The 20,909-nt window shown below is 35.8% G+C and overlaps 1 protein-coding gene across 3 annotated transcripts in view; it reads right to left on the reverse strand.

The window, feature by feature from the left end:
* Positions 1–20,909, reverse strand: part of NCKAP5 (NCK associated protein 5) — a 1,523,932-nt gene that overhangs the window by 461,178 nt on the left and 1,041,845 nt on the right. For all 3 annotated transcript variants that reach the window (XM_044074934.1, XM_044074933.1, XM_044074932.1), the window contains one exon: positions 10,115–10,234. In XM_044074934.1, the coding sequence (XP_043930869.1) occupies positions 10,115–10,234 (120 nt within the window). The remainder of the gene's footprint in view (positions 1–10,114; positions 10,235–20,909) is intronic.

The following is a 20,909-nucleotide window of genomic DNA, read 5'->3' on the forward strand; positions in this document are numbered from 1 at the left end:
CCATTTACTATTAGGCACCAAGAAGAAATTCAAGTTCAGGGAACTAGTGATATACCCCCTAGTACTTTACCCTGTCTCATGGACTGTTTGAATTCAACTATTCATCTTACTTATAGTGCTGCAGTATTAAATAATAGCATGCACACTAATAATCAATCTACTGTTCATAGTATTGTTGAAAAACTAAAGCAATTTGATCTGAAACTGTTCAAATACAAGAAATTTCAACTTGAAATTACTTATTTACATGAAAGTGTTTCCCGTTCACATATACCAAAGGGGCTACAACAGTGGGCTTTTCCCTCTGGACTGGTTCAAAATTCATCTTTTCATAAACAGTTACTTAGTCTCTTTAACAGGCAGGGATATGAGTTCCTTACTTTGTTTATTACTCACGATTCATTGCAGTTGGATGTATTAAAATATGAATTAATGGACCTAAAAAGAAATGTTAAGGAAGATACTGATTTTCTTAGGTGTAAATAAGATTACATGCATATTTATACCAGTTTTGAGCAGACAGTTGATAAACTAAAACTTGTGAAAAATAAAAAAACTTCAGTGTGACCAGAGGGATTATAATAATGGTACAGCCCCCCCCCTCCCTCTTTAGTTGGTGCCACTGTCAATCTTTCACTTGTTGAATCTGATTCATTGAATAACTTAGAAAGGGATTCCAGTCAAGTATCCTCCCCTTCCAGCCTATTAGCTGACACTCAGGCACTGAATATACCAGAATCTGCAACTGCTCTTTCACCCAGGTGCAGTCAACGCATTTTAAACCAACAAGAGAATAATTCTCATGATTCCCACACTTCGGGTTTTCAGAACCAGCAGAATGTGAACAATTTGAGATCAGGTGGCTCCAACAACACTTATCGTCACAACAAGAAGAACAACAGATGCTGGAGATGATATAATTGCCTTTATTAAGTTCTACTGGTACTAGTGGCGATGTACTCTACCCTTGAATTCTTTTAAACCAAACAGGTGACTTTAAAATGTATAATTTTATTGAGTTTACTGAACCTAATGAAGTTATAGATATTTTAGCTATGGGACTGCCGTTTGTGCCTCCCAAGCATATGGGCCTTGCTAATACCTTGTTAGATTTAAAGCTGTTTGTGCGTAAATTGAATTTAAGCATATTATTAGGTAATACCATTAATCTTATTGCTAACCATCGTTGTTGTTTGTCTTTCTGCTTTTCCCAGTTAGGGGTCGCCACAGTGGAACTCTGGTCCACTAATGATTGGCAGTTGGTTTTTATGGTGTCAAGTTGCCACCCTAATGCCCAACCTTCAACAAAGGTACACCCATTCAATGCATGAACTCCCACTCGACTGTGGGGAGGACATGCAGACTCCACACAGAAGGCACTCCCAACCCAAGCCGAGAATCGAATGGTAGAACCTCTTGCTGTGAGGCAACAACGCTACCGATGCACCACCGTGGCAGTCTTATTGCTAACCATCGTATTTCTAGTATATTTAACCCTCCCTTCACAACTCACTTTTGTTGTTTGAAAAGCTGTGTGAACTTGACTTGAGGGATGTTATGTAGGGGCAACCTAACAACAATAGAGTCTTTAAGAATACTATGTTAGAGAACCAGCTGAATGCTCTTGATTTTTTGAGAAATTTTAATATTAGGATTCTCAAGCCAGATAAAGGTGGTGGCATGGTGTTAAAGGCAGAAGAAGATTATTCTAATAGAATGTTAGATATCTTGAGCTCTGAAAATTATGAAAAAGCATTCGTTAACCAACTTCATGGAGCTTATCAACGTATTAGAGCATTATTAAATGACCTATTTATTGATTGCATGGTAGCTATAGATACATATAACTGCCTGACTATACCATCTCCAGTTACACCCACCATATTTGGGCTCCCTAAGTTACATAAGAACTTAAATAACCCACTGCTTCAGCCTATTGTTGATGGCCGTAATAGTATCACATATGGATGTGCTAAAATAGTTGATGCTAAATTGAATAAACACCTTAAGGGTCAGTCACAAATTTGTTGTGACTTGTGGGATTTCCATAAAAACATCAATGACCTGGACTTAAATGGTGAATATAACTTTCTAACTATAGATGTCCGGGATCTATATACGGTTATCCCACAAACTTTAGGAATTATGTGGACCCAAGAATTCTTACATAAGTTAAGTGTTGCAGGTGAGGATATAAACTTGATTGAATATCTGCTAGATATTATTCTGACTTATAATTATATCTTTTTTGGGGGTGATATATACCTTCAAAAATTAGGGATAGCTGTGGGCTCCCCCTGTGGTGGGAGCTTTGCGAATTGTGTCATGGCATACTGGGAAAATGAAATGTTATTTTGCCATGACTATTTTAAACAGCATGTTGTATGGCATACACACTATCTAGATGATATATTTGTTGTGTTTAATGGTGATGAAACTCATGCTTCTGAATTTGTTCAGATACTGTCAAAGATGACCAACTTTTTGAAATTCACATTTGAATTTAATAGCAAATTTATAGCATTTTTGGATGTGCTATTAACCAAAGACAGGGTTAATCAATGTTACACTGCAAGAATATATCGCAATCCTACATACTTGAACTGCTTTTTGCATTTCGAAAGTACTCATCCATACTACCAAAAGCAGTGTGTTGTAAAGGAATAACTTGTACGAGCAGCCAGTATGACCACACTAGAACAAGATTTTTTAGATGAATGTCTTTTCCTTAAAAAAATGTTCCTAGCTCATGGATACCCATTAAAATTAATTGAATTGATATCTGAGGTTACCCACAAGCGTATATCAGGTTGGTTTAGACCTATATTGTGCAGTCTTACACAAGCAGAAGAGGAAGGGCTAGACAATTTAACATTACCTAACAGTGTTCAAACTGATAAAAATGATGTTAACTTTACATTAACTTCCTGTACTTCACTTTTACTTGATGCAAAATAAATAGCGAATATTTTATGTAAAAATTGGGCTGTGCTTATTGATGATGCCCAAATTAGAGACAAAGTCCCAGCAGCACCTAAAATAATTTATAAAAGAGGCCTTAATCTTAAAAATTTGATCGAGAGAAACTTGCATAGTAACCATAGAACTGGGGGTATGTTAAAATGTGGCTGTTGCAATTATTGCAAGTTTATTAAAACTTCAATCAGGTTTACAATAAGAAATTTTACCTATTCCATTAGTGGTAGATATAATTACAACAGACAAGGAGTGGTTTATTTAGCTGACTGCCAAAGCTGTCCATGGTTTTATATAGAAAAAAATGAAAGACATTTGAAGCAACACATTTATGAACATCAGTACAGCATACATAAACAAGATTGTAATAATGCACTAGCAATGCATGTAATTGAATTTCCAAGGCATTCCTTCTTATTTCTTGTGATACAGCAGGTTAACGAAAGCATTAGAGGTGGGCCATGACAATTATGATTGGAACAAACAGAATTATGGTGGCAGGTCCTAACCAATGCTTACATGTACCCAGGTTTAAATGAGTCAAGTTCCTTAAAATATTTATTAAGATTAAAATCTTTGGAAAGAAGTTAACTTGTTAAGAACTCACTTTTTTACCTTGTCTTGGAGACAGATTTAAGATTTTCATACTGTAGTTAAATGTATTTTTATATGTTTTAGATATGGTGTTTATTTATATAAACATAACAATATATATGTTTATGCATATATGTGTGTGTGTGTGTATATATATATATATATATATATATTTATATACACACACACACACACACACACACATATATATAGTTATGTGTAATGTTTCTTTAATTATGAATTGATGATCTGATGATGTCACTTTTGGTGGTTTATTTAAACCAAGAAAGTTTTTTTTTTTCATGCTTTTTGTCTGAAGAAGGCTGAACATTGTTACGCCTGAAAGCGCTAACCATAAATTTGGAAGGTCTGGTATACCACGTTGCCTTTTTGTTTGTTTTCTGCAATTTGGTTTTTGTTTTATGATATTGGTTTAAACATGGCAAGTGGTATGGATCCAGACTCACAACTTCTGTTCTCTCAGGACAAGGCGAATCTTCTGTCTGAAGGTGGAACAAGCTCCACTCAAAACCTGACTTCTCGTGTGGATGAACTATCACTGACACTTAACAATTTTTGCCACACAACTCCTCAGGTTGCAGAACCTGCTGTTTCAGAAACTATGGGTAACTTGACTTTATCTAACATTTCTCCTGAACCTCTTCCTTAACCGTTACTACCAGATTGCATAATACTTCTGCTCTATTAACTATTAGGCACCAAGAAGAAATTCAAGTTCAGGGAACTAGTGATATAGCCCCTAGTACATTACCCTCTCTCATGGACTGTTTGAATTCAACTATTCATTTTACTTATAGTGCTGCACTATTAAATAATAACATGCACACTAATAATCAATCTACTGTTCATAGTATTGTTGAAAAACTAAAGCAATTGGTTCTGAAACTATTCAAATACAAGAAATTGCAACTTGAAATGACTTATTTATGTTAATGTGTTTCCCGTTCATATATACCAAAGGGTCTACAACAGTGGGGTTTTCCCTCTGGACTGGTTCAAAAGTCATCTTTTCATAAAGAGTTACTTAGTCTCTTTAATAGGCAGGGATGTGAGTTCCTTACTTTACTCATTCCTCACTATTCCCTGCAGTCGGATGTATTAAAGAATGAATTACTGGACATAGAAAGAAATATTAAGGAAGATACTGATTTTCTTAGGTATAAATACAATTACATCCATATTTATAATAGTATTGAGCAGACAGTGGCTAAGCAAAAGGTTGTAAAAAATAAAAAAAACTTCAGCGTGACCAGAGGGACTATAACAATGGTACAGCCTACCCCCCTCCCTCTTTAGTTGGTGCCACTGTCAATCATTAACTTGTTGAATCTGATTCTCTGAATAACTTAGAAAGGGATTCGAGTCAAGTATCCACCGCTTCCGGCCTAAGAGCTGACACTCAGGCACTGAATACACCAGAATCTGCAACTGCTCTTTATCCCAGATGCAGCCAATGCATTTTAAACCAACAAAGGACTAATTCTCGTGATTCCCACACTTTGAGTTTTCAGAACCACCAGAATGAGAACAATTTGAGATCGAGTTGCTCCAACAATACTTTAATTAAAATTAATTGATGAATTGATATCTGAGGTTACCCACATGTGTATATCAGGTTGGTTTATACCTATATTTTGCAGTCTTAAACAAGCAGAAGAGGAAGGGCTAGACAATTTAACATTACCTAACAGTGTTCAAACTGATAAAAATGAGGGTATGTTAAAATGTGGCTATTGCAATTATTGCAAGTTTATTGAAACTTCAATCAGGTTTACAATAAGAAATGTTACCTATTCCATTAGTGGTAGATATAACTGCAACAGCCCAGGAGTGGTTTATTTAGCTGAGTGCGAAAGCTGTCCACGGTTTTATATAGAAAAAAACAAAAGACAATTGAAGCAACAAATTTATGAACATCAGTACAGCATACATAAGCAAGATTGTAATAATGCACTAGCGAAGAATGTAATTGAATTTCCTGGGCATTCCTTCTTATTTCTTGTGATAGAGCAGGTTAAAGAAAGCATTAGAGGTGGGCCATGGCAATTATTATTGGAGCAAAGAGAATTATGGTGGCAAGCCCTAACCAATGCTTATATGTATCCAGGTTTAAACGAGTCATGTTCCTTAAAATGTTTATTAAGATTAAAATCTTTGGAAAGACGTTAACTTGTTAAGAACTCACTTTTTTACCTTGTCTTGGAGACAGGTTTAAGATTTTCATACTGTAGTTAATTGTATTTTTATATGTTTTAGAGAGGGTGTTTATTTATATAAACATAACAATATATACCTGTATATGTTTTTTATATATGTATACATATCATGTTTTAGTTATGTGTAATGTTTCTTTAATTATGAATTGAGGATCTAATGATGTCACTGTTGGTGGTTTATTTAAACCAAGAAAGTTTTTTCTTTCATGTTTTTTGTCTGAAGAAGGTCGTAAATTGTTATGCCCGAAAGTGCTAACAATAAATTTGGCAGGTCTGGTATGGCCACGTTGCCATACAGGACAAATGTTTAAGGCCTAGGATCCTCTTGACTCAGAATAGGTTGTGAGCACTCTAAAAGATCGTAATTTCAGCTATGGATCATCTTCAGGATAATGGATGTAACTCGACCACTGATAGAAAACACACCTGAAGTTAGGGAAGACATGCAGCCTTAAAACAAGAGGTGTTCAGGCTGGGTCTGAACTTGGTAACCAAATGTTGAAAGGCTGCAATACTGATTAGTGTAGTCCTTCTCCATTTGACTTTTCTTGCTGATCCACTTTCATAATCTGCTTATGTCTTCCTGCAAGGCTAATCTGCTTAATTGATCTGAATTACCTTAACACACACTCACACACACATACACACACACACACACACACACACACACACACACACACACACACACACACACACACACACACACACACACACACACACACTCACACACACACACACACACACACACACACACACACACACACACACACACACACACACACACACACACACACACACACATATCAAATGCAAAAAAAAAGGCATTCATTTATAACCACAATCAATTCAAAAACAGAAATAATACAATAGCTTAATAATATAGAGCACAAAAAATTGTATTTAGAACTCAAGTTCCAAAATTTCCAAAAATCAACTCTGCCTAAAAGCTATCATAGGGCACAGCCTGAACGTGTGTCAGGTACACATAAAGATAATTTATTTAGTAGAAAATATGTTACTTTTTAAATTTTCTAATGTTATATACTGTGGATAAATGTTATTTTGATTTTCTTTTTACTTTCTGTTGTTAGGACTGTGGATAAATATGAATCCAAACTATGTGCAAAAATGTTTAGTTTAGAGATATATCTAAGCACATTCTACAAAGGCAGCAAATTTAAAAATAAAATACATTTTTTTTAAATAACACTTTGTGCAATGTTATTTTTTTCTGTATATCACCAAACACCTAAGGACCTTAACACTTCTCCAGTCCCATAGCTGCCATTGGAGCCTTTTCTATGTGGACTCACAAGTAAACAAATCAATTCACAATCAGTCCGCCAACCAATCAATCGACCAACCAGTCAATAAGTCTATCAATCAATAAATAAACCACACATAACTCAGTATAGGCTTTTTAGTGACTGTGATAAATATAGAATGTTTATGGACTTTGGGTAGCTTTGGTAATGTACCAAACATGAAGATAGACTTCTGCTGGTGTGTAAAATTATGTCTAAATTCTGATGATATGCTAAGTGTGCTAATAAACAGACATTTATCTACACAGAGTTCTTGATACATATTTTACTATACCCTTTATTTGGGATCCATTATTTGTTTATGTCAGACATAGTACATATATTTTTATTTATCTCCATACTCTGCAAAGCCTCAACTATTTATCATTGTTTTGAGTGTGTCATGAAGCTTTGTCAATATCCTTCCTTCTTATCCATCACAGTAACTTATCTGCTTTCACACCATTACAAAAACAGATTTCACAAACCGCAAATAAAAATGCACACTCAGGCCCCATACACACAAGTATACCAATGGGAATTAACCAAAAAACAAATGGATAACACTTAATTAAAAAGTTAAAATAAACTGAAAAAAGAAGAAAAGAAAATGATTAACATAACCAGGCAACTGGAATACAGGACTAACTGCAAACTGAGCAGTGGATAACTATTCTGGTGCCTTGTGATGTTCCCCAATCTAATGATCCCCCCTCAAGGAAAAGTAGTTGTCCCCTTTGCCCCACCCTTGCTGTGCCTGCAATATAGACTTGAATGTGTAAGCTTTCATTAAATGATACCAAATAAAGTAAAACACAATATTTAACTGCAGTTCCATAATAAGATTCTCACTGTGTGATTGAAACAAAATCCACATTGCTAACAATGTTAAAAAAGGCTCAATCCTGTCACAGAACTGTAGCAGGAAACCTCTTACAAGATAGCTCACTTGAGAGCATTCACATAACCCACCTAAAGCTGCATTCAGAAGTAGGACTACAAAATCATTGTATATCATTGAAAAAAACATGAAACAGTAATCTACACTTAAAATTTCAGGTAAAAGGATAACTGAAATATGTGTGTTGGGGGTCTGCTCTGTGTAAAAAATGAACTATATTATAATGTAGCTTTACAGAACATATATTGAAACTTGTGGATTTACCATCCAACATAATAATCCTTTTTTTTTTTTTTTTAATTAGAGAATTACAGTATAATACATTTATTACCCAGCACACACACACACACACACACACACACACACACACACACACACACACACACACATATATCTATGTACACACACATATATGTACATTTGTGTGTATGTGCACATATGGATCCCCTACACAACGCCGACATTCCAGAATGCTGACAACCATATGGCCGACACCATACGATTGACATTCAGAATGCCGACATTGTGAGAGGTCCATAGAAAAGGAAAATAAAATTTCCTTTCAACTGTTAGCAGGGGGGCTACACCCCACTGAACCACCCGTGTGGAGCTGTGCCCCCACACCCCCCGTAACTTTAATATACCAACTCCGAGATCACATTACAGTGCAGGAATGGAAATCTTTCCATTCCGCACTATAGTGAGATACCATTTCTGCATTGTTGGCATTCTGAATGTCGACCATATGGTGTTGGCCATATGGTTGTCGGCATTCTGGAATGTCGGCAAACTGAAGAGGACCCGCACATATATATATGTACATATATAATTACAGGGAAAACATACTAACTCTGAAACTGATGCACTATAGAGGATGTTCTCTCCTCCAAGGTGCAACAAGATTTAATATTCATAAATAGGAGGTATGGGGGTGCAACATCCCACATCAGAGGTGTTGGGACAGCTTCTCTTCTGCCAAAATACTTAAAAATGTGAGGTAATAACCTTCACTTTCATTGTATTAATACACCTTTTAATTTTCACTGTTTCTGGATACACATTATCTGATTTTAGACTTTCAGTAAGGAGCTATATGCATTACACTCCAACACTTTTACAATCACAGATATTCATACATATATTTTGGAATCTGTACTGTAGTACTGCAGACTTTACATAATGCAATATAGTTTATAAAAAGTCACTTTTTTGCACTTGACTTACTTATATTTGTTGTAATAGTTATGCTTGATCAAGTTGTGTGGAAGCCATCATGCTGATCATTTGAATAAATTAAGTGTGGCACCAGGCGTTTTACCAGCCATGCCCTTTATCAAGGTTATTATGGCAGTGTTTCCTTCATTTATGCACCCGATGCTTCTGTTACAGTTAGTTGTTTAAGTTAATATGCCTGTTAGGTATGTAGTACTTTCATAGTTCCACTATCCTGATGTATGCACTCATTAATGTGCAAGAGATATTACACTAAGCTGTGGATTTGATTGCAAAGCAGCATAAAAAATCTAGATATTAACAAAAATGTGCTCAGAACATGATACATCTGCTATTAAGTATAACATTTATGAAAAAGGTTATTCAATCAGGGAAAAACAGAAATGGGTACTAAACATAAGATCACAGTAAGAATTTTAGTCCCTCTGCAAGGATTTATAAAATTGAGTGTTAATTTAACATACCGGGACTGTACTGTTGCATTCCATTTTCAGCTGGTCAGTGGATTTAGTTTTACTTCTCTGTTCTATCTCAAGACTTTCACAGAATGTGACAGTTCAAAAAGGTTCAGGTCACAGTGAATTAGTACAGCGTTAAAAGAGTCACACATTTGACAAAGATATGAATACTCGTTAAAACTAATGTGTTTACAGAACTGCAGAGTTAACATAGTTTGATGCATATGGTTATCACAGGTGAGCAATAAAACTGATAATATTCAAACAGTGACAGTTTAAAAAAAAGATGTTTCCGGTTAATTTACAACTTAATTGTATTGTTTTATATAGGTTGCATGCTAACAGCATATATTAATCTTTACATTAATTCTCAGAATATCAGAATTGTACTGTTAACTGTTGTACAAGTACCTGAAAAAGCAAATCAGAAGCTGGTCTTAGTCTCTGCTGGAAAAGGGTACTCAGTGTTCGATTCTGCTGTTCCAAGTCCCACACCCGTGATCTCAGTTTCAAACATTCTTCCCTTAAATCCTGAGAAGAAAAAATAGTAATAACACATTTTATTTTATCTAATGCCTTCAAAAGTAAAACTAGAGCCCATTTAAAAGGTAGCAGAGATATTATTTAATAAGATGAATAAATAAAGCAAACACAGCTATGAAGAATGAGTCGGGTTTTTATCTTGTGGTTTTGAAAGTCTACTAACAACTGGATCCATGAAAACATTAATATGCCTATAAAGTACATTATATGTTGCAACTGTTGTCATACTGCTATTTTTCGATTCTGAAAAAGAAACTTTAATAAACTGATAAATAATTGCTACTTTCATATTTTCTGATGCTTCAGATTCAGTCCTATCTTTCCTAGTCAGTCTTAACTTCTATGTCCCAAGGAACTTTAAGAAGCAGGAAGACAATGGGACTTCTTCTTTCGGCTTTTTTTAGGGGTCGCCACAGCAGAACTCCAGTCTGCTAATGATTGCCAGCCCGATGCCCAACCTTCAAAGAAGGCATGCCCATTCACGCATGTCTTTCAAATGCCACTCGACCGCGGGGAGGACATGCAGTAGTGTAGAATATTATAACAATAACCCACGCCTTGGTGTGGGTAATGCTGGATTTACCCACGGTTGGTGTGGTTTGGTCACGAGGGTGAAGCCCAGTGGCCAAACAAAGCCAACCGTGGGTAAATCCAGCATTAACCACACCCAGGCATGGGTTATTGCTATTATACAATGACATTATTTAAGAAAAAAAATAAATACTTTTCTTAAATAATGGCTTTGTATAATGCCTCCTTGCTGCCCTTCCGCAGCTGTCTGGTATTCTGCTGCAGTTCTGATGTACTGTGCATGCATATGCCTACGCAGTACATCAGAGCTGTGGGCAAAAGCAACGGAGAAAGCAAGATCTCCGCTGCTTTTTACAGACTGTCTCGCTATGTTAAACTCATTTAATATAGCGAGACAGTGTTGCTGTAAAAAAAAGAGTTATAGTAATGGAAAAAGTCTGGGCAACCGGACCTTTTTCCAATACTATAACTCGGATTTACAACGTGCACGCTGACCAATCAGCATGCACCTTTTTGAATATTAATGGGGGTCATTGTATAATGATATATTACCTCCATCCATCCATCTGTCCACTCACAACCCCTTTTCCCATTTTGGCATGTGGGGTCAGGGTGCCACTTCAACAGTGACAATTGTCTACAAACACATGAAGTTAAAAAAGTTGCAGGCTGTGTGTGTGTGTGTGTGTGTGTGTGTGTGTGTGTGTGTGTGTTTACAGATATTTATATGTGTCTGTACATTTGTGTGTTTTTGCATGGATGTGTGCATATATGTGTGTGAGTGTGTTTGTGAAGCTTTATGTACCTGTATGTTTTGAACAAATGAAATAAAGGAAGCATACAGATGTTCTTTTAAATGAAAATGTCCTAAAAGGAGAGGTGATATGGATTACGAATTTACTATTGCAATGAATTTTTTTGTTCAAAAATCTTTATTTTGTATGCTAATAAGTTTTCAACAGTCACAGCATGAACAGCATAAACAGTTGCCTAAAAGATAATGGACAACCATTAGAATGTGAATAGGACTCACACACACACACACACACACACACACACACACACACACACACACACACACACACACACACACACACACACACACACACACACACACACACACACACACACACACGCATTAAAGACAATAACATATCTACAGAATATTAGAAATTAAGCACACAAAAATAGATTGTCTACAATATATACACTATATACAATAAAATGCCAGAATCCCAGTAGATGAGAATACAATACATTTAACACTGGTAAAGAAAGAAGAGGTTTATAAAAGGATACTTAATTTTAATAATGCCATAGCTGATTATTTTCAAAGATGAAATATATATAAAACCAATAAGTTATAATTCTCGAATAAAACCAAGGAAAGTTAGTGCAATAGACAAAGCAATCAGGTGATGTAAATTTTACACTGGTAGTTTATATTGTAAGAATACATTCAACTTATTGTAGAATTCTCATAACAGGAGCATTTTGAAGGATTGGAAATAAATAATTTATGGGTTAATATGTACCTGATACCCATTTGTTTGAAACCATCCCAAGTAATTTTGGATCTAGCTGTCTAATTTTGTGTAATGATTTTAAGTGTTTACCAGTAAGAAAATTGTGATTAGCTTATGAATATCTTCTTGAGCTAGTCTGTTTGGAGGGATATTTAAAAGAGCAAATTCCCAGGAAAGTGCAGCTTTTCCATAATCCATTTTGCTAGTTTAACTTTCAGAGAACACCAGAGTTTATATGATGGTTTACAACTCTATAACATATGAAAGAGATCAGCTTTGTAATATTTTCAAAGGGAACAATCTGATGACAGGTTTGGTACAACTTTCTAAGCACAACTGGGGTTAGATATGTATTGTTATAGGTTCATAGGTTCATATGTGTGTACTAGACTAATGGCCCTGGGGCCTTTACAAGCCTAGCCCATAGGATTACCCTGACATCATGCCACCTGACCTTAGTTCCCAGTGCCTCTGTTGAGTAAAGCCACTGGCGTGATCCCTGGGGTGAATTTTCTATTTCACATTCACTCATCAAGATTTCTCTTGAAGAGAGCCAGTGAAGTGATCTGCTTGACATGTATGGGAAGTCTATTCCAGAGCATGGGGAGTCTCTGGGTTATGAACCGGTCCCTCCAGCATGTTCCGTTGATTGTGGTAATGAGGATGAGGTCTCTGGAGCATGTAGTGTGGAGGGATTGGGATTTCTTTGGATGTAACACTTCTAACAGAGCTGGGTCAGACATGGCTTTGTAAGTCAAGCAGAAATTGCCTCTAATTAGGCGATATGAGAGAGAGCATAGTTGGAGTTTTTTAGCCTGTCCATATAGGACAAATGTTTAAGGCCTAGGTTCCTCTTTGTGAGGTACTTTTGCAGCTTCTCCAGTTGTTGCAGGTGTTTAATGAAGTACATGCAATGTTATGTTATTTATCATCAACTGTGTATAGTGGAAGTTTTTTTATAGGTAAAAACTAAAAGATAGCTTAATTGATTTAATTTGATGATTATATGATTTTGCAAGGTTTATATTGGTCCAGTAATTGGAAAAGATAATGGACTGGTGAAATCTTAATGATGTAAATAGTTTATATGTATTAGACACATACCTCTCAACCTTGAAACATCAAAAATCTGGACAAGGCCCATGAAAAATATGTACAAATCTGTACACTGTTTTAAATACAATTTGCATGCATAATTATGTAACCCTGCCCACTCCAGTGGAATTGTGGGATACCAACTTTTGTGCAAACTGAAGAACACACAATCAAAATATGGCACCAGAATCCCCCTGCAACCATTCCAATCTCCCATTACCTGGCTATTTTGCCCCATTTACCATAAACACTAATGTGTGCATACTGCTTTACTTCTACAATGATTATTTGGATTTTATTTTTACACTTTACAGCACAATGCACAAACACCAATAGACATCTGTTAAACAAATCAATACTGTCTCGCAATGAAAATAGACTTGGCATTAAAACTTCTCTGCCCTTGAAACTCACATGCATTAAAATAGCATTGAAACCTACACCACATCCGAAGAAAATGCATCTGGCCAGTGGTGGATAAAGATTACCTTTGGGTTGTTTTCAAATCACTGGCCCCTTGCACACAAAACAAGAAACATACATGTGTTCCTGACTTTAGTAAATTATATTCCTTGTATAATACAGCACACTTGTTAGACAGAGCACATTTTACATTTATTGTTTGAACATTTTTTCAGTAGGCAATGAAACGAAATGCATGAAAGAGTAATGACAAAACTGCCCAGTTCAGAACATTTCCATCCTAAAAGTCTACTTCCACACACACACAATATACATATAAAAATAGAATGACAGTAGTGTAAGGCATAGGCATCTTGCACAGCTTTTTACACTTATTTTCAACTTATGTTTTTTGTTTTGGGGGGGGACAAAAGGCCAAAAAACAGGGACACATTTAAAACATTGCTTGTATAATTTTGGAAAGTTGCTAGAATAAAATGTTGTGCTACTACCTTGCATTTCACTGGCAAGTCTTGAACACAGGACTCTGTGCACTACAGTCAGAGCAACATATCACTATGCCAAATCAGCAGCTTGTTTCCCAAAAGATAGGAAAACTGAAACTTTCCCCAAATTAGGTACAAATTTCAAATACTGATCTTATAAACTTAGAAAATTGCTAGAATAAAAGGTTTTTGTTACCATTTATTTTCTGAAGAATTTGAAGTCTGAAATTCAAATGCCTGTCATTAATAAATAAATTCAACCTTCAGTGATTTGTCACAAACATTCTGAAACCACAGAGTTTATGAGGAACAGAACAAAAAATTTACAAGTGGTGGTGGCTAAGGACATTAGGCTCTTTTTACCCTATACCCAGGGTACAGGGTTTGAGCCTGAGTACCTCTAATCACCAGGTGTATTATAAAGGGGGCATTTATACACACACACACACACACACACACCTTCACACACCTTATTCAAGGCTGCTTCCCTGGCAGTTAAGTCCCAAATGCCACTGAACAAAATGAGTGCCTTATTCAAGGCTGTTACTGCATGCATGCTTTCCCGGCTGTTGTCTTGTTAAGTCCCAACACAAGCTGATTTCCTTGTTACTGACTGCTGTATAGCCACAACAAACCAATTTCCCACTAGCTCGGATTTGCAGATTTGCAAAATTAAAAAAAATGGGAAAAAAAACATAAGAAAAAAATCGGATTTGAAGGGGTGCCACTCGGGAAATGTGGCACCCTTTCATTTGGACCCCAAAACTCTGTAAAAAAGAGTGAATTGGTATGGTTGGGAGGATTGATTAGACAGCATTTTTTCAAGATGAATGAGTTCCATAATTGTTTACATAATGCTATATTAGCTTCATTTATATTGGGTTGATTCAGATATATTGAAATTAGTTCTCTTATTTGTCTCAGAAGAACAGTATAGATTTTTGGACAATAAAATAATTGTCTCATATCCCTATTTGAAAGATTTCTATTTACATAAATATCCAAGACTGACTTAACTTTAAATAGTGGGAAATTAGAAAGATTTAGGATTCTGTTGTTGATCTTTAAGTTAGGATTTAAGTGGAGTGGTTGTAATAACATAAATTATTTTTTTTTCAAATTAAAACTAAACTTAGCAACATATTTTCACAATACTAATGAGACAACTACTACATCAAACACTGGAGTTTTCAAAAAAAGAAGTTTATTCAGCCCTCCCATGGATGGGACTATACAAGCATTTGAGAAAACTTGTTCTAGAGAATTTTACAATTTATCAATGAATCACAAATACAAAAAGATTAAGAACATCACACCTGGAGAACAGGACATTCTTAACTTTCTATGATGGGACAAATCAATCAGGGTCATGTAACCAGACAAAGGAGGTGGGGCATAATGGTAAATGCTTGGCAATACACTGAAGCAACTTGGATTTATATCCCACACTCGTGCATGCTGGCCATGATTTTTTGGAATATGGTTTGACTTTTGGGCCTGTGCACCTGTCATACTTGCAAGGGTTGTATGACTGAGGAGAATTGCTGTTTCCTTGCTGTTGGCTTGTAGTGTGGTTCCAATCTACATTTGTGGCAGATTACTCCTGTTCTTCACCAAATGGTTTTAGATTCATTCCAGGTTTGCTTCCAGTAGTTTGTTCGATCGTATATGGAGGAGACTACTATTTAGGAATGGTTGCTTTATATTGACTCTTCTTGTGTATTTGCTTAACATTAGTAGTGGGGTTTGCTTGGAACTATTAACAACGTTTTTCAGTAATGCTATTGCGTAGCATTACTGCTTCAGCTGAATATTACCAAACGGGCTATATAAGGTGATTTCTTGTGGAGAAATTATTTGGGATTCTTGAACTGAACATTATTTATGTTGCAAAGTGTTCTCTTTTATGAGAAACAGTTAAGTCATCAATATTGAAGGATTATTAGCACATCTTTTCCAGTGGTGCAACTGCTTGGCCCAGAATTTCAGCGGCGGGATTACTGCATCAGTTGAATATTATGAAACGGGATACATATTGTGCATCTGGGCAGTGAGACTATTTAGGACTTTGAATTGAACATTATTTTGAGCCTGTTTATGTATTACAGCAAACAAGTGGCTTAACTGATATGGTGAACAGTTAATTTACTGTCATTTGACAGTAGGTTCTTGTATTACAAGTTCGGTGGAACAAATTTTTATGCACAGACTTTTAATTTAATGAATGGTGAATTGTCGTCCCATGCTTTGTTTGGTAACATCCATTTGTGTGGTTAAACTAGCATTTATATTGAGTTCTACTGTCTTACTGTTTGGTTTATTGTGGTCTTGTGATTGGGGAATGTAGCATTGTATATAATAATGTTTCTATAACTATTTGGATATGGCGAAATTTAGGGTGTGATCTAAATATGTTTGGATTACATCAATTGAAGATTACACACAAGGGCTATTATGGTTCCCAAAATGCACTTTAAATAATTTTTTTGGGTCCAAAATTTTGGACACAATACTAAGTATTATAGGCACTTATAGTTTATATGCTGAGTGGCTATACTAGTATATCAGAGGCCAAGAATGTACTTTAGTCACACTGTGTAATTTGTAATTGGGTTTTTATGCAGTTCCGACATCGAACAGGGGAACGTAGCACTGCTCATTAAAATATAAAGGTTTACAAATATACTGAAGTTTATTGCACATCTTTCAATATTTGGGTTCCATGGTTTTTACTTTATTGATTGGACATCTCATATATTGACATATACAGTAGCTATTATTGTTTCCCCTGTATTTTATTAGTGGGATATGCACAGCACAGGGATAACACAAACAAAAGTAAATAACATTGGCATACCTATATGATATGCTGGCATAATTTATTACTGCTCTCATATTATATTTGTTCCTATATTATTGGGTCTATGATCATGAGTACATGTTTGGTTCCAATTCTAGACCATTTTGAACAGAATTTTGTGCAATGCTAACCAAATGTATATTGTTGACTATCTGTGGTAGGACCCTGTTGAACTATCTAGGGGGTTCAAATAATCATTACTATATTTATGGTGAGAATTTGATTTAGGCAAAACAATTTTGGGATTCGTTTAAATATATTTGGGTCACATACCATGGATCTCATTACTATTTTCCAAGGTCTGTCAGCAGACTGAGATGACCTACAAGTTTCTGGGTTAGGTCCCTCTAATGGCAACACAGATGGGCATATTAATGACCCAGTTAATGCTTGTAATCTCATTTTTCAAAAACTAACTAAAAGTATGAAGGTACTCTGAACCAATGTATAGCATTTGAAGCTTTTCAAAGCATACCAGAATAGGGGTATCACCCCGAGGGGTCTTAGATTGAAGATTCAGCCATTGGTCAGTTATTATGATGATTGTTTACCTGAAGAATGGGCTCAAGACCAACAGAAAGCCTCAGTCTGTTTTGTTAATATACTTGCATCATATTATGAGGATTCTATCGATCAAAATATTACTAAAGTTAGATCTATTTTGAGGAAACCAAGACCTATGAAGGCCAAGCCTATTATGTATCCTGTCTGAATCAGATAATTAAGGAATTATTAGGTCTTGAAAAACAACTTAAAGATAAAAAGATGCAAAAGTTTAACAGGGACCTGGGGAATTACCAAAGGGGGTAAACCCTTTGGGTTAGTAAAGAATGTGAAATTTGGCAATTTAGACTTTACATCTTCCTTACATAAGAGGAAGAGACCAAAATCCATTCTTAAAAAGTCCAGACTTTCCACCAGTGGGGCATCAGGGGATGAGTCTTCTTCTGCCACAGATGTAGATTTCAATTATACTCAGGATTCTCCAACCCCCAAAAGATGGAGTTTGGATGACCCTTTGGGGTCAAACCCCGCAGGGGAGGGAAGAAACATATGGTGGCTAAGCAATATTGAATCCCTCTTGAAAATCATGATACAGCATTAAGTGGTACGGAAAATGTTCACAATATTTCTTCTACACCTCTTTCTGAGGTGGAATTGCAACTTTTAAATAAAGACTTGAACTTTGTACCAGCTTTTTGTGTTGAGGAGGATTCATTGACTCAAGATGTCATTTCCTTTTGTAGGTTGCTGAATTTAAGATTATATTTTGATTCTGAATCTGCAAATGTTAATACCAATGGATTCAGATTTCATCAATCTACTTTTATGTCACCGATGCATAAACATGTTGCTATGGTCCAGACTAGTGTGCTCAAAGATCTACACTTTAATAACAACGAGTATCAAAAATTGCCTCACAATCTCCCAAAGGTTGAACAACAGGTGGTTGCAAACTTTAAAGATAACAAGAATTTGGTTATTTTTCCGGCGGAAAACGGTGGAGCAGTGGTGGTGATGGACTGGGTCATGTATTATAATGAAGCACAAAGACAACTAATGGATGGGAGATATTACATGTATATGCCTTTACATCCCATGTTTAGATTTAAAAAACAGATAAATTCATTTCTTAAAAGAGGGAATTATTACTGACTCTGATCTACATCACCTTACTGTCCTTGATCCCAAACATCAGTACTTATAACCATTACCTAAAATTCATAAAGATCTGAACAATCCACCTGGCAGGCCTATTGTCTCTGGTAGAGGTTCTTTTACTGAACCCCTCTCGCAATTTCTGGCAAAATATTTAAAACCGTGGTTAGGTTGTGTCAGGTCACGTATACAGGATATGACCCAATTTCTGCAGATAATCTCTGATATGCAACTGGAACCTGGGTGGCTTTTATGTACTCTTGATGTTACTGCATATAAACCAGTATTCCTCAGTGGGCAGATCTATAGGCCTTGCAATATTGGCAAGATAGGGTTGAATTATATCGACCTGGGTTTAACACCTTATTAGTCTGTCTAGCAGAACATGTGCTCACTAAAAATGCTTTTTATTTTCATGGTAAATGTTTTTGGCAAGTTTGAGTGCAGATTTATTTATGGCATTTTTAGAGAAGCAGTTGATATATGACTCCAGTCATAATTTATTTATGGATGAGATATAAATATGGAGATGTTACTTAAATGACTGTTGGATGGTCTGGAGGGCGGATTCTGATTATCTACAGGAATTTGTACAATATCTCAACAATAATAAGTGGGGAATAGAATTTACGATTAACTACCATCTTTCTCAAATAAACTTCCTAGATGTTACTATCACTAGGAATGTTGATAATACTCTTGCTAGCCAAGTATATCGTAAATACCCAGAATACAGCACATTATTACACGCCACCATTTTCCATCCACAACATATCATACGTAACATTCCCAAGTCACAGTTTTTATGAATCAGGTGTATCTGTTCAACTCAAGATTCTTTTATGAGTTAAAGGGAGGATCTTATTCAGAGATTTCAAACTAGGGGCTATAGATATGGCAATATCATATCTGCAAATACTTGGGCTTCTTCACAAGATAGAAATGGGCTATTAAAATATAAAGAACAACAACATAGGGAGTTATCTGATATTTGTTTGGTCACTACATTTGGTCGTAATACTAATTTACTTATTGATACTGTGAATAGACATTGGAACATATTAGTGGCGGATTATAGATTGTCTAATATACTTAGTCCCAAATGTTTATTATCTTTTTGTAGGGGACAAGCATTGGGCTTTCATTTTAGCCATTACAAATGATGGGTCAAACCTACCAAGTATAAAAAACAGTTAAAGATTACTTGCGGACCGCTATATGGGTGTGTGCCTTGTGGGCACTGCACGCATTGCTCCAATGTCGTTAAGTCTAAACAGCTTTCCATAGTATATGACATCAAGTTTTTGGCCAACTGTAGCATGGACTGGATTATTTATTTAGCAACATGTTCTTGCTTAGCATTTTATATTGGTCAGACATCCCGTCCATTACATTTACGCATCACTTAACATTTCAGTGATATTAGGAATAAGAGAGATTCTAATGCTTTCTACAAGCACTCATTGAAACATACCACTGTACATTTTAGATTTACTATCATTGATAAAATGCAAGGAGATAGGACGAACAAAATTGGGTGGCACACGATTTTAAACTGTAAAGAAAGGAACTGGATTATCAGACTGGGAGTGTTGTTTCCCACTGGATTAAATGAGTCACTCTAATTAATTAATTAGTGATGTCATGTGGCTGACCAGGATGTATATAAATCATTGTGAACTTTATTGTATTTGTTATCTACACTGTGGAAGGCTTTTCAAGCCGAAACCAGTGTGAGTTAACTATTTGTAGGGTAATGTGTGTGACTTTATCCTTATGGTGTATTGCTAATTAAACCTGGATTTATATCCCACACATGTGCGTGTTGGTCATGGTTTTGTTGGAATATGGTTTGACTTTTGGGCCTGTGCACCTGCCGTACTTGCAAGGGTTGTATGACTGAGGACATATCAATCAAGGTCATGCAACCAGACAAAGTAATGGTAAATGCTTGGCAATACACTGAAGCAATCAATGAACTGCTCTTTGACTCTAGTAATTATATCACAGTATCAAAAAAATGAAATTAACATTGCCTATTACAAAATTGACTTATTTCTGGAAGAACTATTACTAGAAGGTAG

This window comes from Protopterus annectens, chromosome 6.part0, assembly GCF_019279795.1.
Source record: "Protopterus annectens isolate FY-2018-M chromosome 6.part0, PAN1.0, whole genome shotgun sequence".
Classification (NCBI taxonomy): domain Eukaryota; kingdom Metazoa; phylum Chordata; order Ceratodontiformes; family Protopteridae; genus Protopterus; species Protopterus annectens.